Source organism: Canis lupus, chromosome 20 (assembly GCF_011100685.1).
Source record: "Canis lupus familiaris isolate Mischka breed German Shepherd chromosome 20, alternate assembly UU_Cfam_GSD_1.0, whole genome shotgun sequence".
Taxonomy (NCBI): domain Eukaryota; kingdom Metazoa; phylum Chordata; class Mammalia; order Carnivora; family Canidae; genus Canis; species Canis lupus.
This window is the reverse complement of record NC_049241.1, coordinates 55,924,281-55,951,400: the sequence shown is the minus strand read 5'-3', so window position 1 is coordinate 55,951,400 and position 27,120 is coordinate 55,924,281. Positions and strand designations below refer to the sequence as shown.

The 27,120-nt window shown below is 59.6% G+C and overlaps 1 protein-coding gene across 3 annotated transcripts; it reads left to right on the top strand.

Moving 5' to 3' along the window:
• The first annotated feature begins 1,242 nt into the window (after nucleotides 1–1,242).
• On the top strand, nucleotides 1,243–24,723 carry PIAS4 (protein inhibitor of activated STAT 4). Of its 3 annotated transcripts, none has more exons than XM_038567775.1 (11): nucleotides 1,243–1,348; nucleotides 6,318–6,744; nucleotides 17,589–17,673; nucleotides 18,502–18,543; nucleotides 18,867–18,957; nucleotides 19,044–19,172; nucleotides 19,278–19,383; nucleotides 21,194–21,267; nucleotides 21,355–21,515; nucleotides 23,865–23,995; nucleotides 24,166–24,723. In XM_038567775.1, exons 1-11 carry the CDS (start codon nucleotides 1,322–1,324, stop codon nucleotides 24,438–24,440), a joined length of 1,548 nt encoding a protein of 515 aa, XP_038423703.1. In that variant the 5' UTR covers nucleotides 1,243–1,321; the 3' UTR covers nucleotides 24,441–24,723. The 3 variants fall into 3 exon arrangements, with proteins under 3 accessions (XP_038423703.1, XP_038423704.1, XP_038423702.1); XM_038567776.1 differs by having other exon boundaries at nucleotides 1,278–1,348; nucleotides 6,220–6,744; XM_038567774.1 differs by lacking the exon at nucleotides 1,243–1,348 and adding an exon at nucleotides 3,762–3,821.
• Nucleotides 24,724–27,120: the final 2,397 nt, after the last annotated feature.

The following is a 27,120-nucleotide window of genomic DNA, read 5'->3' as shown; positions in this document are numbered from 1 at the left end:
TAGACAACACACGGTGTTTATGAAAGATGTTATCATTAGGGGAAGCTGGCTTGTGAAGAGTAGGTAAAACTCTATGCACGGTCTCTGCAGCTTCTTACAAAATCTGAAAACCGTTCGGAAAATTTAAAGATTGCAATGACAATAAAACAAACCCCGAGAATTAGGCTTGGGGTGAGGTCAGTGAGGTCTTGTGCAATTACAATTGCAATTGCAAGTGCAGCTGGATTCTAACTTAAGAATTTTGAAATTGTCATCACCGTGGGTTTTTTTTTTCCTCTTGCATTTTATATATATAAAAAAAATTACTCTAACATATTTGGAGTGTTCTGGGGGGTGCTTCCCTAAATGTCTCTTAATTCCTTTCCTGAGAATCATGAACTCAGGGTATGAGCCCTGGAACATACATTTTTTTGGAAAAAAAATTTTTTTTTTAGATGTCAGCATTATTATTTCTAAGTAAGCTCGCCCCCCCCCTCCGCTCCCCAACGTGGGGCTGGAACTCACGACCCCCGCATCAGAGCCGCACGCTGGGGCGCCGCCGGGGCACGCAGGGGTGTCCTGTCGCCTCCCGCCTTCGGCACAGGCGAGTTGCAGCAGCGCTGCCGGCGGGCGCTGGGGAGCCCAGGAAGGCTCTAGAGCAGGGGAGGTTCCAGGCGGCGCCGATTCCAAAGGTTGCAGCGGGCGGGGAGGCGGGACCCGCGCGAGGGTCGCCCGCGGGGGCGGGGCAGCGCGAGCCGCGGGAAGCGGGCGGGGGGAGGTCCTCGCGGCCCGGCCCTGGGCCAGCCGGGGGGCGCCGCGCCGGGACCCGGATGTGAGCGCGCGGGGCGCCGGGCCCGCCGGGGCTGCACCGGGCCGCGCGGACGGGCTCCCCGCTGCACGCGCCGGAGGCCGCTGCGCCGGAGCCCCGGCCCCTCCCCCGACGCCGCCGGGCGTCCGGGCGCGCACCTGGCCGGCGGCCCAGCGCGGGGGCCGCGCACCTGGCTGCATTGTTGTCCCCTTCCCGCCCCACCGCCCGCCCCCACCTGTGCGTGACGCGTATCCCTTTAAGTAGCCAGACGCCGGCAGGGGTGGGCGTGGTCGCCGCGAGGGAGGCGCTGGGGGGGTGGGGGGGGGTGGGGGGGCAGCGTCGGGCCGTCCTGATTGGCCCGGGGCCCGGGCGGCGGTCGCACGCGCCTGCGCACTGCAGGGCAGCGCGCGCCGGGGGGGGGCAGGAGGGCGCGCGGTGCTAATTGGCCGCCGCCGCGGCCCCGCCCGCGAGTGGCGGGCGGTCACGTGACGCGACGGCTGGGGGCTCCCGGCGCGGGGGACGCTGGTGGCCAAGATGGCGGCGGAGCTGGTGGAGGCCAAAGTGAGTGAGCGGCGGCGGCGCCGGCCCGGGCGGGCGGGAGAAGGGGCGGGGGCCGGGCGGCGGGCGGAGGTCTGCGCCTTCCGCCCGGGGCCCCGCGGCGCGGCCCGCTTGCGGTTCGCCGCCCGGCCCCCTCGCCCGCCCCTGGCCCTGGCGCGCCGGGTGCGGGCGGGGGGCGGGGAGGCCGGGGGCGGGGCCCCCCAAACCTTACCCCAGCCTCCGCGCTGGGGGTTGGTTCCCGGGCGTGAGGCGGGGTCGCCCCCCCGCCCGCCCGAGGGGTTGGGGGCGAGTCTCCCGGAGCCTGGGCGCAGGGCCGCGCCTCCCGGACAGCCTGACGGGCTGGGCTGCTCGTCCCCTCCGCGCCCCGAGCCGGGCTCCTGCTCTTTGGCCTGGGGGAGCGTGTTCGCCTCGCCGCCCCCCGTGGCAGCGAGGGTCGGCCCCTGGGTCTCAGCCTCCCTGCCCAGCAGGCCGGCCGGGCTTGGCGACTCCCTGCTCAGAAGGGCCCCGTGCCCCTTGTGCCGCCGCTTCCCGCGCCCGGGGTGACGGGCCGGGGTCCCGAAGCACCCCCCAGACGCCGCGTCCGCTTGGGGGTTTGTACCCCGGGCTGGAGGTCGCCCCCCTGCTTCGGCTCCCGCGTTGGTCCCGGAGCCCCGCCCCCCTCCCGACACCGTCTCGCTCGCCCTCGGAGTGGGCACCGGGTCTCTCGAGTTTGCTCTCCCGCCTGGGATGGAGCCCTGCCCCTGTTCCCTGTTCAGAGCCTTCCTCCGTGCCCGTCTCCTCGGTCTTGGGTCCTGGGCTCTGCCTTGCTCCCCGTTTTTACTCTCGGGACAGCGTTTGTGAGATTTTGGACTCTGCTCCTGGGGTCTCTCAACTTCACGCTAACAGAATTAGACCCTGTGCCGGCTGTTTCCTTTATACTCCCAAGTGCTTCTACTGAGGTGGTACTGTGTCTACGCAGCTCCCCAGAACCTACTTTAGATCCCTTTATACGCCCCAACTCTGGCTTCTGAGGCTGCCTCTTCCCTTCTGCTGGTTTCTTGTGTTGGTTCATGGAGAGTGCTTCTCCACCCTCTCTCTTTAGTGCTTCTAGTGCTTCTCCCTCATGCTCCATTTTGGGGTCCAGGTTCCACATCCCATAGAGGCCATTTCTGTTCCAGGGGTACTGTCTTCCAGGTACCTTGCCCCACACTACAGTGGGGTTGTTCCCTTCCTCCCTGAGAAGTTTACTCCAGGCCTTTGGTGGCCGGGAGGTGGGAGACCGGACCTTTCCTGGACAGAGGCTCCGCCTTTTCCCCTCCCACTGATCTTCCCTCCCCAGGTCCTGACCTGTAAATGTTTTCTTTCTCCTGTTCCTCTCTCTCCCTCCATCTCCCTTCTCTTCCTGCGGAGATCTGAAATGCAGTTCCCTTCCCCCTGGAGCGTCCCCCTCAATGCCTGTACTACACTCTGCCCTTCTGTAGGGTTTTGAGAAATTGGGACTTGCCCTGGAGATGTGGAAGTCTGAACTCTGCATGCCCAAGGTAGCAGCCAGTGGGCTTGAGGACCCCCGGAGCCCTCAAATAAAGCCGTCCCATAGGGCTGTGACTCTGGGTGTACCCCACCCCCCACCCGGTCCCAGTCCCAGCCAGACGGTAGGGACTGAATTCTTTTATACCATCCAGGGCCTTGAAATATGATCTCATGAACTCTACTTGACCCTCCGGTGGCTGGGGCCCCCACCCCAATTAAATCAAGTTGACCCTTTTTTCAAGTTCTCTAGAACGTGAGCCTCTGTTCAGTGACACAGCTCGCTCCGAGCCTCGGGCGCCTTTCTTTAGTCTGTGGCTGCCACTGTGGAGTGTCTTAGGTGTCGTTGAAGTGTTCTCTTCTTTTAGGTGCTTACCTAGCCTTTTGTAGTAACAGGGGCTGGAGATTTTGTCTTTTGGAGTTCAAAACAGGCTGGTCCTCAGGGAGAATGACAGGGGCTTGTTGGTAAACTTGGAAATCCGCCTTTGCCTGAGGCCCCTGTGAGGGCTTGGGGAGAAGAGGCAGTCTGGGAACCCCTTGAGATGGGAGCATTTTGCACAGATCTCCCATTTCCTGGCGATAAGGACCTTAACTTTCCGCCACATTCAGAGGAACCTATACCCGAGACGGGTTAAGTTAAGCGCGGCAGCTCTATCCAGGCTGATGTTTTTCCACATAGCTCCAAACAAGCCCAGAGTTGAGACTCTGGAAGCCGTGGGGGCCTGGTGCTGTTTATAAACACAGATCTGAGGGGCAGGCGGGTAGGATGAAGCCATGGCAGGAAGTGATTTGCAAAGTGCTTGGGGCTTCTTCCTGAATGTTTGTGCCCCTCTCACACTGTCCCCCCTCCCAGTGTCAAGGGCAGGCTCCTTGGTGGTGGCAGCTGCTGAGAAATCCGAGTCGTGAACATATGGCAGCTTGAGGGATGTGCCCCAGGATGCTTGTGCGGCAGCTCCGGATGTCCAACCTGGTGAAAGGGCTGGGCCATGGCGGGGGCAGGGTGCTCCCAGGGGCGGGGTGATGGTAGAAGATGTGTTGTGGTCAGACTCGGCACACCGAGCCCACCTGCCTTTAGCTCCGTGGAGGGCACTCAGCTTCCACATGACGTCTCCTCTCCCCTCCAAGGCCTTGGGCCTCTTCCAGAAGAAACATCTTGTCTGCAAGCCTATTTTCTCTGCTCAAGGTAGGAAGTCAGGCCAAGGAAGGTGAAGTCTTTGTGTTTTTGTAAGCATTCTGGGCTCTCTGAGAGCCTACAGATTGCTTAAGTCCCAAGGCAGGAGGTGTGCTGGGATGTGAGGGGTCCCCAGGCCCCCAGATAGCTGGGTGGGAGTGGAAGGAAGTGCCCTTGGGACTCTGATGGCTCCTGCCACTGACACGTGGGGAGGCTCTGGGCCAGCCACGTTTTTCACGGGGCCTCGGTTTTCTAACCTGCCTGGTGGGCGTGGACCCTTGTGAGATTCGTGGCCGCAAAGAGCCCTTGTGCTTGGTGTGTGGCGGATGCTCCACATCTGTAGTGTGGGAATAGGAGGAAGGCCCTGCAGCGGGAAAAGGCTCCCCCTTGAGATTTTGCAGGCAGGATGGGCAGCCCCACATGTGTGTATCTGTCATTTTGTGCCTTGACAGCCTCTCTGCTATCAGCAGGAACCTGGTGGACGGCTGCCGAAATCTTAGAGGGCTCACATCTTGCATGGGTAGATGAGATGCCCAAAGTGCAGAGGGACCCTACAGAGGACCTGGGGTTGCCTAGGAACCCAGAGCTCCTGAGTCCTGGTGCTGCCCTCAGACTACACGCCTCACCCTTCAACAGCCAGGAAACGGGAAACACCAGAGCCTTCTGGCAGTGAGACTGCTACGTAAACACCCTGGCAGGGTTCCCACCCACCTCTAACTGTCAGACTCTCAAGTTGAATTTAAGGGCTTCATTGGTTTCCTTGGGTGCTGTCCTGCCCTGTGCCCGCCAGCTTCCCATATACACCTTCATCACTTGTACCTGTTTTCCCCATTCCCCTGGAAGTTTCTTTTTCCCCACCACATTTCATTCATTGCAGGCCAGCTTTGGGGCTCAGTGTGGGTGGCCCTGAAACCCTGCCGGCCTATCCATCCTTCAAGGATACTTTGCTTATGTAGCATATTGCGGAGTGTCAGTCCCCTTGGCGTCCCAGAGTCTCCCCGAGGCCAGGCTATGGTCAGGCCGCCCCAAAGAAAACATCAGCGTCAGCTGAGCTCTCGTGTTTGGTTTGATTTAGTCGGAGGGACCCTGCCAGGTAGTAAGTGCCAGACTCTGCTAGACCTCTTTCATCACTTTGCCACAGCTCACAGCCTCCGTGGCTGCTGTATTCCCAAAGCCTTCTCCTCAGACCCGTGGTTCTAAATGGGCCGAAACTGTTCCCAGGGCACACTTGGCAGTGTCTGGGGGACCTTTGTCATTATCACCACGGGAGCTTGGGGAGAGTTCCTGGCATCGAGTGGGTGGAGGTCAGGGATGCTGCTGAGTACCCAACAGTGCCCAGGATGGCCCCGCCCCAGAGAACAATCCAGTCCCAACGTCCACAGGGTCGAGGCAGAGAAGGCCTTCTGGAATGATCAGCAGACGTTTGATGTTCACCAGTGCTCAGCCCCATGTGGACACCCCTAGTGCAATAGAGAGAAATTACCCCTGGCTTTGGAGTCAGGCCTAGGTTTGAATCTTGGCTGTCATGTGGAGCTCCCCACAGCCCAGCAGGATTGTCATAAGAATCAGCGTTGAGTATATGATCACATGTGCAGCTCAGTTCCTGGCGAGTGATTGGTATTAAGTCGTGGCTACCATACTCCAGACTGAAGGGAAAATGTGTTTGTGGCCAACGTTGATTTTCTCTGCTTTCCGTATGTTACCTCATCTGGTCCTTCCCACATCCCAACGAAGTGGGTCCTGTCATCCTGACGAAGAGACTGAGGGTCACAGAGGCCATTAGTGTTCTTGGCTAGGGAGTGGCTGAGGCTGTTTACGGGTAAAGGAAGATTCCCAGTTCCTGCCCTGGGGATGCTTTCAGGCTTGAAGATGGGAAAAGAGAACTTAAAATAGAAGGCAGCGGTGTGTGTTGGGGGGGCGGTCAGAAGCTTTTGCTGCGTTGGCAGTGCTGAGGAAGGTTTGAGGAGGAAGAGGTGGAGGGGAGCAGGGTTAAGCTGGGAGGGGGCATCATAGGGAAGGGTGAGCGGGCAGCGTGAGCAAGGTCATGGAAGTGGGACTGAGCCTGGGCTGGTGGGCCTGGTGCCTACGCCTCCTCCTCCTCCTGGGCTCCTGCTCCTGCCCACCAGAGTGAAGGGGGTCTGGAGGGAGGGCCAGGCAGCACCTGATGGGCTCTCCTTTCGCTGTCCCCCCCGTTTAGGGCCCAGGTGGCTCCACGAAGCCCCTTGCCCCATTGGCAGTCCCCGAATCTGGCTGTGTCTCCTCTGAGCGTGTGTATCTGTGGTTGCTCTTCCCCAGAACATGGTGATGAGTTTCCGAGTCTCCGATCTTCAGATGCTCCTGGGTTTTGTTGGCCGGAGTAAGAGCGGACTTAAACACGAACTTGTCACCCGGGCCCTCCAGCTGGTCCAGTTTGACTGTAGCCCCGAGCTGTTCAAGAAAATCAAGGAGCTGTACGAAACGCGCTACGCCAAGAAGAGCTCAGAGCCTGTCCCCCAGCCCCACCGGCCCCTGGACCCCCTGACCATGCACTCAACCTACGATCGGGCTGGCACGGTGCCCAGGACTCCCCTCTCGGGCCCCAACATTGACTACCCCGTGCTCTATGGGAAGTACTTGAATGGACTTGGACGCTTGCCCACCAAGACCCTCAAGCCGGAAGTGCGTCTGGTGAAGCTTCCCTTCTTTAACATGCTGGATGAATTGCTGAAGCCTACAGAGCTGGGTGAGTCTGCCACCACCTGGGGGTGGGGGGCCCCGACCTGCACTCTCGCAGTGCCTCTGGGCAGCCACAGTCACTGACCCAGAGTGTCTCCTGGGAAGCAGTGAGGGCCAAGGGGTGGGGGTGGGAGGGCTTTCCTTCCCAGGAAGCACAAGAGCCTCCTCTGGATCTATCAGCAACCTGGTGAGTCGTCTCATGAGTACCCTGAATCTCAGTAGCTTAGCACCACAGGCACTCATCTGCTCTCAGCTTGTGAGGGTTAGAACTTGGGAGTGACTTAGTGGAGTGGTCCTGATACAACCTGATACACGGTCACTCATCAGGTCTCATCTGAAGGCCCGACTAGGGCTGGGGGCCACCCACTCCCATGCTTGCTGGCAGGTCTTGGTTTCTTGCTGGCTGTCAGCAGAGACCCCACTTCTTGCCATGTGGGTTCCATAGACTGCTTGAGCATCGTGACAGCGTGGAATGATGGCTTGCTTCCTTTGGAACCAGTGATGGTGTGGGAGAGTTAGTGTGCGCACTTGAGAGTGAATGATGTAGAACAGGGAGAAGCCAGAAGCAGCTAGAAGTCGTCTCCATGACCTCAGCTTGGAAGTGGCCTAACTGCCACACTCTATCAGTCACACAGAACAGCTCTGTGTTGTGGGCCAGGCCTGGACCATCGGAGGGAGGCATCTCTGGGGGCCACTGGGGATGCTGGCTTGTGTGCTCTAACTCCCTGTGGCAGAGGGGCTGGAAGTTGGATCTGATCTCCCTTCCTCCTGCAAAAGGCTTGTTTCCTGGTAGGCGGCCTTCGGAGTAACCTTGGCCAGTGGGGTGCAGTCTGGTCACCATGGGCCAGCTGGTTAGGGAATGGCTAGCTGTGCTCCCAAGAGGTGGGACACCGCCAGGAGTGTAGGAGACAATGCCAGGGCCCTGTGGTTCCTGTCTGCCATAGAGAAATTCTCTGACTCCCAAGGTTGATGGTGTGCTGCACATGGATGGGCCCCTGGTCTTTCTCCGGCATCTGTGGTAGTGGTGGGGTGGGTGGGCGTCAGCCTGGCCTCGGCCTCATGTGCTCCCACCAGCCACAGCTGCCTGCGCCTCCAGGGCTCCAGATGGCAAGTCTAGTAAGAGGGCTTCTTGGCCCCCCTTGGATTTGATGGGGTCCCTGTGTGGTCCTGGAGACCCCTTTTGTCATCATTCTTGTCTTCTTTGCCTTGAGAACCTGCCAGGTGGATGCCCATGGAAGCCCTCCCTGGGGACGCCCACCCCGGGGACATGGCAGGGAGCAAGCAGAGCACCCCACCCTCATGAAGGTTCCCTCCGGCAGTCCTGGAGGTGCCCCGAGCATGTGTCGGCACCGTGGGTCCTGCTGTCTCCCTGTAGCCCTCATCCCCATCTCCATTTCAACCTCCCACGTCTTTGCCGAGCCCCCGCTGCACACCAGCCTCTGGCCCTGGTTGTGAGTTGGTTTTCTCTGTAATGTGGCAGAGGTCACAGCCCCTCCGTGCCCCCACCCACCGGGCTCTCTGCCGTGTGGTTCACTCCCTCCCTCCCTGCTGACCCAGCATCCTGTCTTGCTCAGCCAAGGGGCCCCTCTGTGCATGGAGAGCTCCACGCCAGCCACATGCCAGCCAGCCCACTCTGTCCAGCCCTAGCTGGGGGGCAGTGGGAGGGATGCGGCTGCCTCCCTTCCTCCTTCCTGTAGCTCTGGAGCTTTGTGAGGCTGGACGAGGGGGCTGTGGTTCTGAGTGAGGCTGAAGGAGGTGGCGGGAGGAGTTGCTGGTCGTCCAGGCTCTGGAGTCCCAAGGCCCCATTTCGGCTCGAGGCTCTGATCTCTCCTGCCTTCTCTCTGCAGTGTTTGTCACCAGCCCCCAAGTGGGGAGTAAGTTGCCCTAGCGGCACCTGTCGTAAACTTAATGCGGCAGCATTGGAGAACCTGAGTTTCTCCAGGACAGCCTCACTCCTCCCCCAATCCCAGCCTCCACACTCTGCTCGTCCCCACTCCCCTCTGTACATGTTAGAACCCATTCACCCCTACCCCCAGGGGTTCTCCGGCAGGCTCTGGGGGCCTTGGGACTGGCTGGCTCTGAAGGTCAGGCTGACGGTTCAGGTTTCTAAGGACTCGGGGATGCTGTTCATGATAGGGAGGCTGGGTTTTCACCGGGAAGCAGTTAAGTCAGGCTCAGCACTGGGCGGGGGACAGAGGTGACTTTGAACTCAAGGGCCAGCGGTCTCCCTCCCCTGCCTGGACTATAGGCTTCCTTCCTGCATGGCCCGCTCCCACTCCCGCCCCATAATGCATCACTTTGCCCTGAGCCCCTGGGGACCCCAGTCACCTGATCTCCGGGAGAGTCTGCTCCCCTGTCTACACCAGGAATTACTCTGCTGGCGGCTCAGAACAAAGAGGCTGACCCCGCCCTGCCCTGGCTTCCACCCACTCCCCTGCCCCAGTCCTGAACATACTTCTTCCCTGGAACCCCCATCCTCAGGAACCCCCCAGCAGCTGCCAGGTTCCTAGGGAGAGTCCTCAATGAGCACAGACCTGGCCCTGAAGCAGTCCGGTCCCCTCTGTTCCAGGACCAGTGATTTTGTCCACCCACTTCTCAACCTGGGTCCCTCCCTTTGGTGACTTCTGCAGCGCTGGCATTGCCCAAGAGCCACTTCATGAGGCTCAAGCTCAGCCAGCTTCCCCTTCCCCCTCGCTCCTGACCATGACCTGCTGACCAGAATGAGGTCCAAACACTCTAGTCTGTTTCCCCGGAAGAGCCGCCAGCCAGCTCCAGCTTCGGGATGGAGACCGCGCCGGGTGCAGAGGAGACATAAATCACAGGGAGTGGAATGTTTGGGTTGGGGGAGGGGAGGAGAATAATGGAGCTGGAAGGACCTTAGGAGACAGATGATCTTTCTGGATGGTGGCTGGCACCTAGAAAGGTCGGGAGACCGGTGCAAGGTCACACAGCATCCAGAGGAAGGGGCTCTGGGGCCACATGCTCAACCATCTTACCGTCTTCCCATCTTCCCGACTCTGACCCCTCCCTGAGTCATAGTGCCTTGTACCCCTGTGGGGAGGTACCCATTTTGAACCATGTAGAGGTTCTGGACCTCAGGCCTCCTGTTAGCTCAGAGAGCTTGGCTCTTCTACCCATCCCAGCCAGGGGAGGGGCACTTGCTTCTTGACCACAGCAGGACCCAAGTGGGGCCAGGGAACACTGTCCTGGTCGTGCCACTGCAGCTGGGGGCTTACTGGGCACCTGATAGCCTAAAGGTAGATGGCAATGGCCAGAGACTGACTGGGAAGGCCCAGACCTCTGTCAGGGTGCATGGCAGAAAGGAGAGGCCGTCATGAGACTTGTGGGTGGAAGGAAGGAAACACGTTGATCTCGTGCAGTGCTGCTCCGGGAGGCTCCTCAGCAATCCATGGCCAGCATCTCAGGCTGTGGGGCTGTGTCCTTGCTGCTGAGCAGTGAAGGAGCCACCCCATGTTGTGACAACTCTCAAGTGTCCCTGGTTTTCTGCGGTACCCCTAGGGGTAGCCAACACCAATGCTGGTGGAGGACCACTGGTCCAGCACCCACCTGTTGTGCAGGTCACACGTGTATCCCTCATCTAGCCTCTCAAGCCTTTGGGTTGGTATTGCCCAAGCCACAGGGGAGGTGTGGGGTTCCTGGCCTGGTGTGTTTTGCTGGGAAGCTGCACTAAAGGTGAATAAGTGGTGCCAGGAGAGGAATGCTCTGGTTGGGGAGTGCAGGCTTCGTAGGGGGCAGTCAGGGCCAGGGGCCCTTTGTTACATATATGTGGGGAGGTGGCAGTCAGGAGGCTTCCTGGAGGAGACCACCTTCCAGACCTGAGAGGTGGGTAGCCATTAGCCTGACAGAGAGGAAGGAGGAGGGGAGTGTGTTCCAGGCCCAGGCCTGGCAGTAAACGAGGGCTCTGGGACGGAAGTCATCGTGACTAGAGCGGAGTGTGGCGTGGGAGGAGAGAGGGAGGGAGAGGCTGGAGAACACAAGGTGGGCAGGCCATGGGGAGAGTGGCGACCAGCGAGACTGTACTGAGGGCTTTGGCATCCTCGAAAGTCTGGTGAGCTTTTCCAGGTCTCGTTTCCTGGGGTCCTCTCTGAGGTGGGTGTTAACCCGCGGGGTGCACAGAGGCAGAGCGGCCTATGTGCCGTCTAGCGGCCAGCCAGGGTGCACACGAAGGCCCATGCTCTCTCCCTGGGTCCTCAGGTCCATCCTGTGCCCTGAGAGCCTGGGTGGTCATGTGGCATCCCAGGTCTGGTCTCCTAGCTCAAGAGGCCGGCGGGCCAACCTACTAGGCTAACAGGGCACCCCCAATAGCCCAGCTGCCCAGCTGCCTCCTTGGCTTCTTCCCTACACGTCACTAGTCTCCCCAGAAGCCAGAGGAAACTTCCTCTGTTCAAAACATACGTGACCACTGTTTCTGCCTGGTTTCTTTCCTGCTTTCCTCTCCTCTCTCTCTGCCTTCCCGTTGCCCACTGTGCTCCATCCAGGCATACAGGCCTCACTGTTCCTCTAAAACACTAGGCCCAGAGTTGCCCCAGGGCTTTTCCGTGTGCTGAACCTTGTCTGTCACACTTTCCCAGATGCCACATGGCCCTTCCCTCCCCTGCCACCTACCCTGAAACTCACCTTCCTTTCCTGCTTACCTTCCTTCACCTTCTCATCACCACCTTGTCCTCCCCTGTGTCCTTGCCGCCAGCCCTGATGTGGCTTATTTGATTGTAGGTATTCTTCTTTAATACCTGGGCCCGGAAAGGGTTCATCCCGTCACTGCATCCATGGTGTAGAGCGGAGCAGGAGGCGCCCAGTCCAGGACCTGAGAAGCAGCTCAGGGGCTGCAGTGAGAATCACCGTGAACTGGCATTCCCTGGCTCTGCTTCAGCGTGTGACCCTGTCCCATCCCCATAATCTCATAAGTAGCAAGTCAAGAGCCTGTCAGCTGGGTGGAGGAGTTGGGGTGTGAGCCCAGAGCCCCTGACCCAGGGCTTGTGCCTCCTGGCTCCCTGCCGTTGGCAAGGGCCCCTGCACCCAGCCCGGAGCACCTGTTTTCCCATCTCCTCCCCCAGTGCCACCCTAGCACCACCTGTACTGCCTACACTGTCTCTCAGACCTTGACTTCTCCATCTGGGGAGCTGGGGCCGGAGTTCGAGACCATGTGTGGGTCTGGGGGCATTGGTCTGGAGGACGAGCCTTGATCCCTCTCAGGCCCCAGGGTGCAGGAGGCTACAGGCCAGTGGGAGGGAGACCAGGTCTGTCCCAACTGATTTGAGATCTTTTTCTTTGCTTCTGTTTTTTTAAAGATTTTATTTGTTTATTCATGAGAGACACAGAGAGAGTGAGCCAGAGACATGGGCAGAGGAAGAAACAGGGAACCTGACGTGGGACTCGATCCCAGGTTTCCAGGATCACGCCCTGGGTCGAGGACGGCACTAAACTGCTGAGCCACCTGGGCTGCCCACTTTTGCTTCTTATTGAAACTTTTGTCAAAAGTGTGTGTGTGTTGTATGAAACAGAGTCAGGCCTCTGTTGGAGGTTTGGGCTTGTCCTTGCCACTCTTGTTTGCATGTGTGATCCTCTGAAATGGTGGCAATGTCCTAACTACTGTTTTATCTATCCCCCCCCCATATCAGGAGTGGCCGCTCAGGTCACTAAGCATTGTTTGCTGGTTGTGGTTTGTATGGGCCTGGCAGCCGGAGTAGAGACAGTCGTGTTGGGGTTCTCTGTTAGTGTCTTAGATTGAACCAGAGGCTGGTTCTCTGAGGATCTGGGAGCAGGGGGTTCCCTCCCTTTAGTTTCTGGGGGGCTCTGAGGCCTGGGACAGACGCCTCATTCTCGTCCACACACCACCTGGCAGGGCCCCCATGGCTTTGCAGCAGCCTGTGTGACACAGCAGAGGTACTTTTGGGTTGGTTTCATGTTCATCATCCAAAGACGCTGAGAAGTTGTTATTCTCAGGAGGTAAGAGTTTTAAAATCGTGCAGGCAAGGAGACATGGGGAGTTACCAGGATTGCAGGGGGGCTGGGGGGCTTGCAGTTTCTAAATAAAAGTGCTTGGGGAAGGCTGTCATTCTGGCAGCGTTTGAGTAGACTTCAGAGACATCAGCCATCTAAGTAGTTGGGGGAGGAATGTTCTGGAAGAGGGGATGTCCAATACAAAGGCCCCAAGGCAGGTTGTCCTTAGCATGTGAGGAGCATGAGGTGGCGGCCAGGATGGCTGCCATGGGATCAAGGCCACTGGGGGTGGGGACAGCATCCCTCGAGTGGCAGGCGGTGAGCTTGGGGAACCAGGGGGCCAGCGAGGGTTTTGCCTACTGAACAGAGGGGCGGGAGTGGTGGGGAAGGGACCTTGCTACTGTGTTTTTAAATTGGAGCCAACTGGGAATTGATGCGGGAGTGGGGGCGGTTGGGGGTGCCAAGAATCGTGGATGCTGCCCATGGCTCAGCCCTGAATAGCTGAGAGGGTGGAGCTGCCACTGGCAGTGGATGATGGAGGCCTGGGTTTGGGGGCCCCCCACCCCCTTCCTCTGTAGGGCATGCTGTTTTGCAGCTGAGGTGGCAGCTTGCCTCCCACTGGCTACTTGGCTTCCTGAGAGAGCAATTAGCTACCTGGGGCCAGTGGTGCAGCAGAAGATCCAAATGTTGTCCCCGCAGGGACATCATCTAGAAGTGGGAGCCCTGGGGACACCTGGGTGGCTCGGCGATTTAGTGCCTGCCTTCAGCCCAGGGCATGATCCTGGGGTCCCGGGATCGAGTCCCACATCCACCTCCCCGCATGGAGCCTGCTTCTCCTTCTGCCTGTGTCTCTGTCCCTCCTCCCCCCCCGCCCCCGTCTCTCATGAATAAATAAAATTAAAAAAAAAAAATAGAAGTGGGAGCCCTGGAGGGGACCCCGGACTCCTGGTCTCCCATGATAGAACTCATCTGCCTTCCTTGTTTCTGGGGACAGCTCCCTGGCCAGTGGGTGGGGTTGAGGGTGGTACTCTTGGCTTCACTCAGCTGTCACAGCCCAGCTGAGGGTATGTGAGCACCCCTGCGCTGTCCCGCCCCGTCAGAAATAATTGCCCCTTGGTTTTCTGGGCAGGTCTGGGCATGTCTGCAGGTGGATTTTGTGCATCCCCACTCCCCAGTTAGATGGCCCTCCTCAGGGGCTCTAACCAGGACTCTGCAGGGACTGACCAGGCCCTCAATAAACAAGCATGCAGCTCTCTGCCCTGAGAAATGGGTCCCGTGTACAGAAGGCACCCAGGGGTTGGGGGGCGGGGGGGGATAGTGTGCCCCAGGCAGGACTCAGGTATGAACCCTGGGTGGTCTGGCTTCTGACCCTGAGCTGTTTTTAAATCCAAATTGTGGAAAAAAAAAAAAATTGTGTGTGCTTTTTATTTTTATTTATTGTTTTTATTTAAAAAAATATTTATTCATGAGAGTGGTAGAGAGGCAGAGACACAGGCAGAGGGAGAAGCAGGCTCCCTGTGGGGAGCCCGATGCAGAACTCGATCCCAGGACCCTGGGGTCACGCCCTGAGCCGAAGGCAGATGCCCAACTGCTGAGCCACCGGGTGTCCCTGTGTCTGCTTTTTAAATAGGTTACCTGCTGCTGTGGTTTAGAATTCAGAAGGTTCTGGAGCAAGAGTTGGCCGATTAGGGCCGGGGGCCAACTTCATTGGCTGCCTCTTCTACTAAACCAAGCTGTATTGACACACAGCAATGCCCATTTGTCCGTTTACTGTCTCTGATGGCTTTTGTGGTAGAAGGCAGAGTAGGGACATTGAGGCAGAAACCACGTAGCTCATTAAAAACCAAAACTATTTACACTCCAGCCCTTTATGGGAACAGCATGTACAGCTCTGTTGGAAGGGGTTTGCGGTACAAAGAAAGCTGGCACCGTGCCTTTCCTAGTTACTCTGAGGGGGTGACCGTGGCCGGTTCTCACAGAGCCCCCAGCCCCGAGATGGCTGTCACACAGATGAGCAGACATGCACTTGCGCCGACCCTTCTCTCTGCCGGCGACCGGAGTCTGCGTGTGATGCACACCTGCCCGCACCACCTGCCGTCACCTGAAGAAAACATCTTGGAAGCTACTCTGTATCAGTGTGAAGAGCTTCTGGATTCTTCGCTGTGTTGGGGGTCACGTACTCTGCCTCTGTCTGCTGTTCTGGAGCGCATCTTCACCAGACCAGGTCGGCGGGCACTTAGGTCGTCAGTCATCGGATGGAAACCGTTCTGAGTACTGGCTGCCCGCGGGCCTCGCCCATCCGTGGTGTGTGAGCACGCCTGCAGTTGGGCTTCTAAGAACAGGCGGGCCGCTGTGTCCCACGCTGTGTGTTGGTGTGGGCAGATGGAGTGAGATGGCCTGCCCTCCAGGCTTCCGTTCCTGCCAGCCACGTCTCATCCAGTCTTGCGATCAGGCGGCTTTCCGGTGTCATTGGTTAGGTTTTTTAAGATTTTATTTTTGAGTCATCTCTGCACCCAACGTGGGGCTTGAACTCACAACCCCCACCCAGGATTGAGTCGTACGCTTCCCTGACTGAGCCAGTCAGGCACCCCTATTCAGCATAGGTGTATTTTTAAGTTGAGGTATAATTTATGTACGGAGTCCTGCTAAGTGAGTGTACCCCAGGAACCCAAACACCAGCAAACGGAACATACCCGTTATGTAAAACCCCTCGCCCCCCTGCCCATCCCTCGCCTCCCACACTCCCAGAGGCAGCCCTCATTCCGGTTCCTGTCACTGTGGGTTAGCTGTGCCCATTGTGGACGTGGCCTAGCACACGTGCAGCGGGTACTTCTGGGCATCTGCCGACTGTGGTTCGGCACCCTGACTTTTAGATATGCCTGGGCGCTTGTCTAGGTCATCAGTTTTATTTTACTGTGTGAACCTACCATTGCTTGTTTATCTGTTTTTCCATTGGCAGGCATTCAGCAGTTTCCAGTTTAGGTCTCTTCAGGAATAAGATTGCCATGAGCGTCCTCGTGCAAGTGTTTGTGTAGACCTATTTCCATTTATATGGGGGACAGATACCTAAAAGTGGGGTTTCTGAGTTACTGGGTAGGTACATGTTTAACTTTGTTAGGAATTGCCATACAGTTTTCCAGAGGGGTTGTGCCTATAGCAGAGAATCCTGCTCGTTCCGCATCCCTGTCAGCACTTGGAGTTGTTGCTCTTTCCGTTTTAGCCATGCTAGAGGATGTATAGGGGTTTTAGACCAATGTTGCATTCCTGAGCTAAATCCCAAGGGCCTGGATGTTTGCTGATATTTTCTAAAGAATTTTTATGACAGTGTTCATGAGAAATGTTTATAATTTTCCTTTCTTGATATTGTTTTGTCAGGTTCTAGAATCAGGGTCATGTCAGCCTTGTAAAGTGAGTTAGCAATTCTTTATTTTTTGAAAGTTCATAAATGTTTATATGGTTTCATAAAAACTTAATAGAACTCACCAGTTGGATCTGTGATTTTCTTGGCAGAAAAGTTTTTATTTATTATTATTATTTTTTAAAGATTTTATTTATTCATGAGAGACACAGAGAGAGAGGGAGAGAGACAGGCAGAGGGAGAAGCAGGCTGGGTCTCCAGGATCAGGCCCTGGGCTGAAGGTGGCGCTAAACCGCTGAGCCACCTGGGCTGCCCAGAAAAGTATTTAATTTTGAGTTCGGTTTCTTTAACTGGTAAAGGGCTTCTCAAACTTCCTTTATCTTTTGTTGCTAGTTTTGGTCATTTGGATCTTTGGAAGAGTCTGTCCATTTCATCTGAGTTTTCAAATTGATTGCCATAAAATTGTTACATTCCAATATTAAACCAAAAGACCATGGGATCTGTACTACTGTCTACCTTTTCGTTTCTGACAGTATGTATGTTTACGATCTTTTTTTATTGCTCATTCTAGCTAGTTTATCAAAGAACTCTGGCTTGATTTTCTCTGTTGCTTTCTATTTTTATCTTTAGTTTCTTTCCTGTTAATGACTTCATTCTTAGTTTGCTCTTCTTTTTTTAGTTTTTTGTGGAAGAAATGCAAGTTACTCATTCAAAACCTTTTCCTGTGTTTTTTAACAGAAGCGTTTAAAGCTATGATTTTGCCTCTAATGACTGTGTTAGCTGCTTCCCCCAAGTTTTGGAGCACTGTATACTCTCATTCAGTTCAGAGACTTTCTGATCACCCCAGGGGTTCTCGATGCAGTTATAACTAAGAGTGGAGAGTCAGCTTGTCACCACATGGTCTCCATCTGCTGGCAGATGTTCCTCTACTTCTGCACCCAGTGGGTGCTTTGGGATGGCTGGTGTGGCTCTGTATGGTGTTCCCTGCTGCCCTCATGCCTCCCACTGTGAGCTGGGCTGTTCCGTGACTCTTGTTTTGTGCACTTGGGAGATTCACTGTTTCACTCCTATCTCTGCCACTATTGGCCATGGATGACCGAGGCAGGACCTCTGTCCCGCGGGTGCCTGGAACAGCCATACAAGGTGCGGCTAGAGTTGTTGCTGGCATCTTACAGGCTCCGGGTGAAGCAGCTGGCCCAAGGGCATGCAGGCTGTCCCACTGTGTCCTGCCGAGCCAGCAGGCTCCTTTCCCTGAGCCCAGGGCTTCTCTGTCTTCCTTAGAGACCTGAACCCCAGAGAGCCATGAAGGCTGCTGCTTCCCAGGGCCGTTCCAGGGTTGGGGGTGTTCCCTGAATCGGAGGCACTTCTTCCTTAGAGGTCTTGCTTCCATCCCACAGGCCCAGCTGCCTGAGTGAGGCTCAACCTCCTGTTCCCAGCTTCCCAGTCTAAGGAGGGACTGGCCCATGGAAGTGGATGTGGCTGGCTTCTGTACCGGGGACCAGGGGCAACCCTGACTCTGCGTTTATCTTTAGTTCCACAGAATAATGAGAAGCTTCAAGAGAGCCCATGTATCTTTGCGTTGACGCCAAGGCAAGTGGAGCTGATCCGGAATTCCAGGTGCGCTGCTCCCTGCACCCCTGCTGGCCTCCATGGCAGGCAGTAGACTGCATGGTCTCGGGCCATCTAGAGGGCTGGGCTAGGGAGCCTTCAGTAGACCTGCTGTAGACCCTGTGCTCCGCAGGAGGGAAGCAGAAGCCCTGCCCTCTGTGCTCAGCACTTGCCATATGTCCCGGGCTTTGTGCTCAGTCTGCGTGCTCATACCATTTTTGACCTGCAGCCCCCAGAGGTGGGCTGGTGTACCCTCCCCTTCAGTGGGGCTCCCCTTCGCACTGTTGGTTTTGGAGCTGGGTCACTCTTTGGAGTGGGGTGCCCCAGGCACCCTGAGGGGCTGAGCAGCATCCCGGCCCCCTACCCCTACCCCGCCCCCCACTGGACGGTAGGAGTCCCCTTTGTTGTGAGAACCACACCTGTCCCCAGGCACTGCCTGGGGTCCAGCAGGGGCAGGATCGCCCTGATGAGGACACTGAGCCATAACAGTTGAGGGACAGAGGCCATTGTCAGTCCTGCTGTCTGAGGCCCTTCGATCTCCAGCTGAGACCGGAATCACCACTGGAGCAGCCATTTGTTGGCCCACTTGGCACATGCCAGGCCTGAGTCCACCAACTGACTTAATATATCCCATGGACATCCCCCCATATGTACAAAGAGAGGAGGTCATTTGCCCAATTCACCAGTGAGTAAACAGGAGGGAATGTTGTAGTCAACAGCCATTGACCTTCGGCTGCCAGGGAAGGTAGCAGGTGAAGGGAGCAGCCTGGTGGGCCGAGTGCTCTCCTGCCTCACTGACCCCTCTTCTCCTCCCCTCTGATTCCTCGGCACACACAGAGAACTGCAGCCCGGGATCAAGGCCGTGCAGGTCGTCCTCAGGTAAGCCCAGGCGGGCCTGGACCACTGCTGGCCGTAGCCCCGTGTCCTCCCCGGGTGCACCCCTGTCAGGCCCCTCTCCCTCCTGGCAGCTTCTCTTGGGCTCCTCCCTCCTCCTCTTCTCTTCCTGCCTTCTGTCCTTGCTTGTGGACAGGACAGGCTCGCTCAGACCAGATCCGGAGCCCGGAGAGCCCCTTGTGCCATCCAGAACTGTGATCCGCCTGCCAGATGGGCTCTTCCACCCTGGCCCCGCACCCATCTGCCTCTCAGGGCCGCCCCTCTGTCCAGAGCCCCTGCTGGCCTCACGGTCCACATTGTTGTTGCAGAATTTGCTACTCAGACACCAGCGGCCCTCAGGAGGACCAGTACCCACCCAACATCGCCGTGAAGGTCAACCACAGCTACTGCTCAGTCCCGGTGAGTGGGACCTCCTGTGCGGGATGGGGCAGAGAGCCTACAAGGGAACATTTTTCTGAGGCCTGAGCCCCCATGTCTGCTTCCAGGGCTACTACCCCTCCAATAAGCCTGGAGTGGAGCCCAAGAGGCCCTGCCGCCCCATCAACCTCACCCACCTCATGTACCTGTCCTCGGCCACCAACCGCATCACCGTGACCTGGGGGAACTACGGCAAGGTGAGTGGGGTGGGGGTGCTGCCCGCCTGTCCCCCCCACCACCACTGCCGCCCTCCCACAAGCCCTGCCTGGGCCTGACCACCCCTCCCCCACCTCTGCCCCCAGAGTTACTCCGTGGCCTTGTACTTGGTGCGGCAGCTGACCTCTTCAGAGCTGCTGCAGAGGTTGAAAACCATCGGGGTCAAGCATCCAGAGCTGTGCAAGGCGCTTGGTGAGCTTGTGGGCCTGTGTCACCCCAGGGGGTGTGGGAGGAGGGGGGCTGGGCAGCAGAAGAGCCTGCGAGGAGGCCCTGAGGCAGGGCCGTGAGAGGCGGGTCCCCCAGCCCAGTGAGCCGGGGTGCTGAGAGGCGGGGGCCTGGGGCACAGGCGGCCAGGGCAGACCCGATTCACTGCTGCAGGTACGGGGCGGTGATGGAGACCAGACTGGCTGTGTTAAGGGGGCCGGGGGGACAGCGAGGGCTGAACGTGAACCACCAAGGACGGGCAGACAAAACCAGATCAGTTTCTCCTCTCGTGTCTGTGTCCATGGTGGCTGTGTGGCCTCGGGCGAGTCACTGGCCCTCTCCGGTGATGCTCCTTCTGACCAGATCTCACAGTCCTGGGCCGAGGGACCTGGCAGGGTCTCCATCTGACCTCTGGGGACACTTGGCGCAAAGTGGCAGGGCTCCCGCCTGTGTACCCCACCCCAGCACCTCCCACTTCCCTCAAAGAGCTCTTTCTTCATAAGCGCCCCCCACCTGTCCGTCTCCCTGTGGGTACAATGCCGGACTTGACCAGAGGGTCAGGTGTTAGCCTGGGGGCAGGCAGGATTCAACCTCGGCCCACAAGGTGGGGCGTGGAACTCTGGGAGGGGCAGGGGCCGCAGTGCTGTTGGGGGCAGTGTGTATGGGATGTGGGGCCCCTGCTTGACTCCGATGGTCCGGTTTCCTCTCTGAAGCCAGCCTCAGGCCAGGCCACTGGGTTTCTAGTTGCCGCGGGAAGTCCTGTAGTTGTCTCACCGGTAGCCCCAGCCTTCTGTGTCACGGGGAGGGGGCCTTGCTTCAAAAACTGATGTGCCTGTGTCATCATTGGCATTTCACCAGAGAGGCGAGTCCCGAGGTGGGAACTCACATGGAGGTGTGAAGGGCTGATGTGGCCTTCGGGACAGCTGGGGAGTGGGGTGGGGATGTGCCAACCCTGTGGGGGGAGGAGGAGGGGCTGCATGGAGGAAGGAGGGGCAGGTCTGCGGTCAGTCTGTCCTCTGGGCGTCTGTCGGCCGGTTTCCCATTCCCACGGAGAGCAGAACAAACGCAGACAGAACGAGCCTGAAAGGGTCCAGAGGGAGGGAGACCCCGCAACTCCTTGCGGGTCCACCCCAGGTTTTGCTCTGCATGCGTTTTCTTCTAGTTTTTCCTCTAGTCTGTGTTCACAGTTGAGAAGGGGGCCTTGCATGTTGTTGCCAGCATTTTCCATGAGGCCTCTGGCTTCAGGCGCCGGTCAGCTTTTACTTAGTTGGGTGGACTTGGTCACGCAAGAAGCTGTGCTTGGGGGCTCGCTCGTGCCCTGCAGGGTTTGGGGTGTTCAGGACAGGAGCCTTGGTCGTCCTCGCCCCACATGTGGTGCGGAGCCGTCAGGACCGTTCCGAAGCGGCCCGTCTCCCTTCTTGCTGAATCAGGGATCGTTTGTGTGGGATACACAGTTGTGGTGGACGGCCCCGTGGGCTCCCATCTTTTTCCCAAGAGAGGCCTGGGGCTGTGGAAATGTGTAGCAGGGTGGGCTTGTTGGGACGGCCTGCCTCGTCGGCATGCCAGGTTGTCCGGAATAACCAGCCGCTGCCAGGACGCTTCCACAGGTGACCCTCGCAGCCCTGGCTCTGGCCCCGAGATGTGCATCCCAGCCTCCTGGGAGGTGGATGTTGGGCTGCTCCATGTGTGCACCGTCTTACCCTGGCGTCAGCAGGTGCTAGAAAAATTTGCCTCTTGGCTCCGACCCCACAGACGTCTCTGTCCCTTGTACTAACGACAGCCATCCCCTTCTCTGCAGTCAAAGAGAAGCTGCGTCTGGACCCCGACAGCGAGATCGCCACCACCGGCGTGCGGGTCTCCCTCATCTGCCCAGTGAGTCGGGGTATGCCCGCGGTGTGGGGCCTTCCAGGGTGAGCAGTGCGGGGCCGGGGGGCCGCTGACGCCACCCCCTCCCCGCAGCTGGTGAAGATGCGGCTGTCAGTGCCCTGCCGGGCGGAGACCTGCGCCCACCTGCAGTGCTTCGATGCCGTCTTCTACCTCCAGATGAACGAGAAGAAGCCCACCTGGATGTGCCCCGTGTGCGACAAACCAGCCCCCTACGACCAGCTCATCATCGACGGGTGAGGCTCTGGGTGGCCCTGTGTGCCCCCTGGGGCACCTGACTTTCTGGGGAGCCCTCTGCTTGGGGAGCCCTCCTTGGGGCAGGGAGCAGCAGGGGGCTCTTCGGGGCCTTGGCTACAAAGGTGGAGGCTGTTAGCTTAGGCGCCCTGGGCCCAGAAAGCCCATGGTGCTTGTGACCCCCTAGATCTGGAGCCTGCTTTCCCCCCGCGCTGAGCAGCAGCCCTGGGAAGCCTCAGCCTCACGGCCACTGCACAAGCCAAAGAGCTGCTTCCCACACAACAGTTAGCCTGGTCTCCGTTATACCCCCTGTGATGTTTTCCCAGGTGGCGCCAGTGTGCAGCCAGGCTGTCCCCGTGACCTAACCACCAGGTCCCCCCCACAGTGCCACGGAGTGGAGGGGGGACAAGAGGAAATAGGCCATTCTCCCCAAAAGGGAAACTGCTCAGGTCTTAGGTTCCAGAAACTGAGCCCAGCACCTGACCGAGCAGCTCCTGCCAGGCGCCAACCACACCCATGTCCTGTCCCCAGAGCTGGGGGGGTGGGGAGGGAGAGAGGCCGTGGCCAGGCTGGGTCTGTGGCCACACGCTGCACCTGGCAGTCCGTGAGGGCCCAGACGCGTGTTGCGGGGGGTATGCCTGTGGCCTCTAGGGGTTTGGCATGAATCCGTCCCCAAGTTCTGGTGCTTGTCTCCATCGGGTCACCACTCCTGGCTGTCGTCAAGCCATCCCCGCCCACTATGACGGGAGGTGGGCCTTGATCGTTCCCACCTTACAGATGAGGAGACTGAGGCTCAGAGGGGCCATCACCTGCCCCGGCGTGCCCAGCTTATAGGTGACCAGGCCAGCTCGGAGCCCGGGTCCCCTCCCTTGCAGGGCTGAGCTGCCGCGCCCCAGTGCCCCCACGCCGTCTAGCCTTGGGGTGGAGTGAGGAGGCCCCTGGGGCCGGGCACAAGGGCCAGGGCTGAATGGCTGCTCTGTTCCTGGTCTGGCAGCTGTGCGGCCCCGTGCCTGCCTCTCCCCCCACCCTCACAGGCCTAGAGCGGGTCACCCAGGCTCAAGTGGCGGCAGCTCCGACAGCTCCAGGGGCAGATGGGCCTGGGGTTTGGAGGTGTGGCTGTGCCTCACCCAGACCACAGTCCCAGCATCCCCAGGGCCTGGGCATAGCCAGGGAGGCTTCCTGGAGGCAGGGTCCTTGATTCGTGCATTTTCCTGGAGGATTGGCTATTTTGTCCCACCCTTGTACTGGAGCTGGGTGATTCTGGGGGCGCCCATGAGGACTGTCCCAGAGTGCCTTCAGAGCACTCCCGGCTGGGCCTGGGGTGGGGCAGGAGGGCATGGGGAACTTCACCAGAAAGACCTACTGCTCTCACTTGGGCTTGGAGGAGGGGGAGGCGCTGTGGACAGGGCCTTTCCGTGGGAGGTGTCCGTGGGGCCTGCCATAGACAGCAGAGTGGCCCTGCGGTGGCTGGTCTGTGAGTGTGATGAGGGAGGGCCCCAGGGTGTCCTGGAGCAGGAAAGGGCCTCCCTTCTGTGCAACTGCACCCGAGGTGCTTGGAGTCTCTTGGAGGCAGATGCAGCTTTGACGTGAAACAAGTGCCGGGGGTGGTGTGGTGCAGCGCTGCTGGGGCACGCGCGTGCCCTGTACCTGGCGTGGGCCCCCAGCTGCTACATGTGGTGGGCGCTGCATACGCCTCGTGGGCGGGGAGATGGAGGCTCCGTGGCCGGGAAGTGGCAGGGCCAGGAATGGACCCAAGAGGGGCTGCTTTCTGGCCTCGTTGGCTTCGGGGAGCTTACCACCACCCCAGGCCTGTTTGTCCATCTGTAAAGCGGGCCTGGCTGCCAGTACGTCAGTGGCACGGCGTCCAGGGCCAGAGCACGTCCCGCTGGGCCTGGCTCGCTGTGGGTGCTGTCACATGTGCAGGGATGTAGCGGCCCCCTTCTACCTCCTGCCCGGCCCAGAGCCGCTCCAGGGGGCTGCGTGTTGCACGGCCCACCTGCCCACACCTGGTGCCTCGTCCGTAAACAGGGACAGCGCAGAATCAGGGTGGGAGGGTAGGGGGCCCAGACCAGCTTCCCTGGGCTCCTGCCGTGGAGCAGAGGGCAGTCCCTGTGCCCCGAGCAGGGCGCTAACTGCGGGCACGCGGAGCCCCGCCCGAGCAGGCCCCTCGCTCAGAGGAGGGGAGAGGGGGCGGCTGAGCCGGCCCTCAGGGCGCAGGCCCTGCTGGGTGCCATCCTAGAAACGCCTCTGCAAAGGAGGGAGTGACTTACTTAGTGAGCTCCTCCGAGTCCAGGGGAGCGGGGTGGGGAGACAGTGGCCCTGCCGCCCGAGTCAGCCCTTCGCCCCCCCAGGCTCCTCTCCAAGATCCTGAGTGAGTGCGAGGATGCCGACGAGATTGAGTACCTGGTGGACGGCTCGTGGTGCCCCATCCGCGCCGAGAAGGAGCGCAGCTGCAGCCCGCAGTGCCCCATCCTCGTGCTCGGTGAGTGGGCTCCTGAGGGAGGGGCAGACGGGGCGCCCGCCGTGTGCCGGGCCCTGTACGGGGCTCTGGGGACCCAGCGGCGATCGAGGAGGCGCAGGGGATGTCCCGGGTCCCTGCGCCTCACTGGCTGCCGTGTCCCCGCTGCGAGCACCTCTCCCTGTTGCCCTCAGGCACCTCGGACGCCAACGGGCTCCTGTCCACCCCCAACGTCAATGGTGGTGGTGGTGGCGGCGGCGCGCTCGGGGGCGCTGGTGGAGGGGGCGGCGCAGTAGGCGGTGTTGAGAACGGGAAGCCAGGAGCCGACGTGGTGGACCTCACGCTGGACAGCTCATCATCCTCAGAAGAGGAGGAAGAGGATGAGGAAGATGAAGAGGATGAGGATGAGGAGGGCCCCCGGCCCAAGCGACGCTGTCCCTTCCAGAAGGGCCTGGTGTCGGCCTGCTGACTGCTCGCCGCCGCCGCCACCACCACCACCACCACCACCACCACCACCACCACCGCCACCACCACCGGCTGGACACTCGACTTTCCTGGTGCTCACCCACGCGGATGGGGCGCAGGCGGGCCTCGGGGTACAGAGGGAGGAGTGATTTTTTTTCTTTTTATTGTTCATTTTGTTTTTCCACCCCTTTCCCTGGCTCCTGGCACCTGTACCTCTGGACTCTCCTATCGGAGGATTAAAAAAAAGTAAAATGACAAAAAAAAGTACAAAAAAAAAAAAAAAAAAATCAAACTCTTTCAAACAAGGCAAGCCACCCACACAGCTGCTTCCCCAGCCGGAGCCGGAGCCCCGGAGCCAAAGCCGGCCCTGGGCAGGGGCGGGCAGACCGGGGGCTGCGCTCTCGGACGCCCCGCCTCGCCTCTTCCAGTGACCATTCCAGCTGGTGCAGGGGGACAGGGCGCATGGGGGTAGTGGGGGCAGCGGGGAGACCGAAGGGCACACGGCCCCCCTCCCTGGCAGCAGCCACGACTTTGACATTCGTCTGTTCCTTTGCTTTTTTTTCTCTGCAAACACGTTCTCTCGCCCAGAGACCCTGGAGCGCGCCGCCGAGCAGGGAGCATTTTAGCCAAGAAGCCATGGAGTGGGTTGGGGCGGGGAGGGGGGCGGGGGGCACGGGGGGCGGGCCGGGGGTGGGGGGGCCGGGGAGGGTTTAGCCACAGATGTGTTGTATTTTTTGAAAGTGCAATAACTTGGTATTTTGAAGACCCAGCATGTGGCCAGGACCCCCCGTGGAAGGCGGGGGCCCCAGGGTGCGGCGGCGTGTGGCGTGGGGGGGTCTCAGTTCTCTAGCCAGCTACCTCGGTAACTCCAATTCAGGTTAACTTCCCTACGGAACAGCGCAGATGTCCACAGATGCCACCACCACCACCGGCCCTCCTCGGCGGGCGGGGCGGGCGGGCAGGCGGCCACTACCCGAGGGGCAGCAGGGACTCCCGCCCCACCCTCTCCACGTGGGGGGGGCCCTTCCCCCTCTTCTTGCTCTTGGGTTTTCCGACGGGTAGAGGCCTGCCTGGCCCCCCCTCCCCCGGGAGCCTCACTCTCGTCTTCCAACAGGACCGGGCCAAGGGCCACCCTTCCGCGACTCGCCCGGCCTCGGGGGTCCGGCCAGCGCGGGGGGCCCCCACAACTGCCCCAGATGCCTCCAGGAACCCACAGCTGGGTGCCCGGCCCCCCGCCCAGCATCCATGTCCTCTGGAGGCCATGCTTGGTTTTCCCACCGCCTCTGCCCTCCGTTCTGTTCTGCTTTTTTTCCTTGCCCCCCCCCCCCCCCCCCCCCCGCCCCAGAATAATTTCCTTTGTGTAAACAGAGCTCTTCTAGTCAGGAAGCAATACCGTTTCAGGTCTGAAGAAGAAAGGGACATCAATCTGGCCGAGGGCAAATTCAGTTTTACTGTATAAACTCGGCTGTGCAGCTCCCCTCCGGCTGCACTGGCAGCTGCGGGCCGCGGTTTTCTAATATTTGTATTCTAATTTAATTGTTTTTAAAAAACGCAAATAAAAAAGGTCAAGGTGAAGCCACCGAGGCGTCCGCTTCTCTGTGCGTCGGGGCGCTGGCCGCGGGTGACGGATCACGGGACACAAGCTGCCGGTTCACCGTCCCGTTTGGCTGCACGACGATCCGGGTGCAGGAGGCGCGGCATTTGGTCAAATGCAGGAGGTTTTGTCGTTTTGCGCCTCGGGCCCGGTGTCGTCCTGCTGGGCCTGGCAAGGACCGAGGCAGAGCCGCCGAGGCCAGGACGGTCCCCGCGCCCCTGGGTGGCCTGGCAGCTGGTGGGAGGACGCCGAGCTTCGGGGGTCACGGGGAAATACGGGCCGCGGCCCCCCGCCGTGAGGGCTGCGCTCAGACGGCAAGTGTCGGCGAGGCTGTGGCGGGATGGCGACCATCCTGTGTGGCTGGCGGGGGTGGGGCGTGGGCCGCCGCCCCGGGGGACAGGTCCGCGGTGGCCCGCGGGGAGACCCGGAGTGACCGTGGGGCAGCCGCGCCGGCCTAGGTCGGCAAGACGAGTTCTCCCTGCCCGGACCGCATGTGCGGGCGCCCAGAAGGCACAGCCTCGCGTCCGGCGACAGATGACAGATAAAGGGTGCGACCCTTGGCCGGGGACGGACCCCGAGCCCAGGACGCTCATGGAAGGGACCGGACACGGGAGGCCCCACGGGCCGCGAGTCCACATGTGTGACACAGCCAGGACGGGCTTGTCCACGCATGGGGCGCTCGGGGGGCAGTGTGTATGGGTCAGGCTTCTGGGCTGATGGAATGTTCTAGAACCAGACGGGTGGGTTCCTGGAACGTGCTGAGACCCCTGGTTTCAGGGTGAGTCCTGTGTGAACACGATTTCACTCAAAGACCACCCCCTCCTCCCAGCGCGGTGGTGAGGAGGCCCATGGGCAGGTGGCCTGCCCCCCCGCGCCCCCAAGGCCCTCCCTGAGCCCCCACTAGTGCTCTCCAGGCCGTGGCATGGCCGTCTCGGCCCCCGGGTCCTGCCCCCCCCCGCCCACACTTGGGGCCCTGCAAGTGGCCGTGTTTGGTAACCCCAGCCCGGACGTGGGCGCCGCGGCCGGGACCCCCCCTCCTCCTGGGAGTGGCGGTGCCCCGGCCGCGCGCAGATCTGGGCTCAGATCTTGA

Excerpts from the sequence above, each read along its gene's own strand:
- PIAS4 (XM_038567774.1), top strand. The coding sequence starts at position 3,777 with ATGTGCCCCAGGATGCTTGTGCGGCAGCTCCGGATGTCCAACCTG. Across the intron at positions 6,745-17,588 it reads GCTGAAGCCTACAGAGCTGG|TTCCACAGAATAATGAGAAG; the intron begins GTGAGTCTGCCA and ends GTTTATCTTTAG. Across the intron at positions 18,958-19,043 it reads ACAGCTACTGCTCAGTCCCG|GGCTACTACCCCTCCAATAA; the intron begins GTGAGTGGGACC and ends GTCTGCTTCCAG.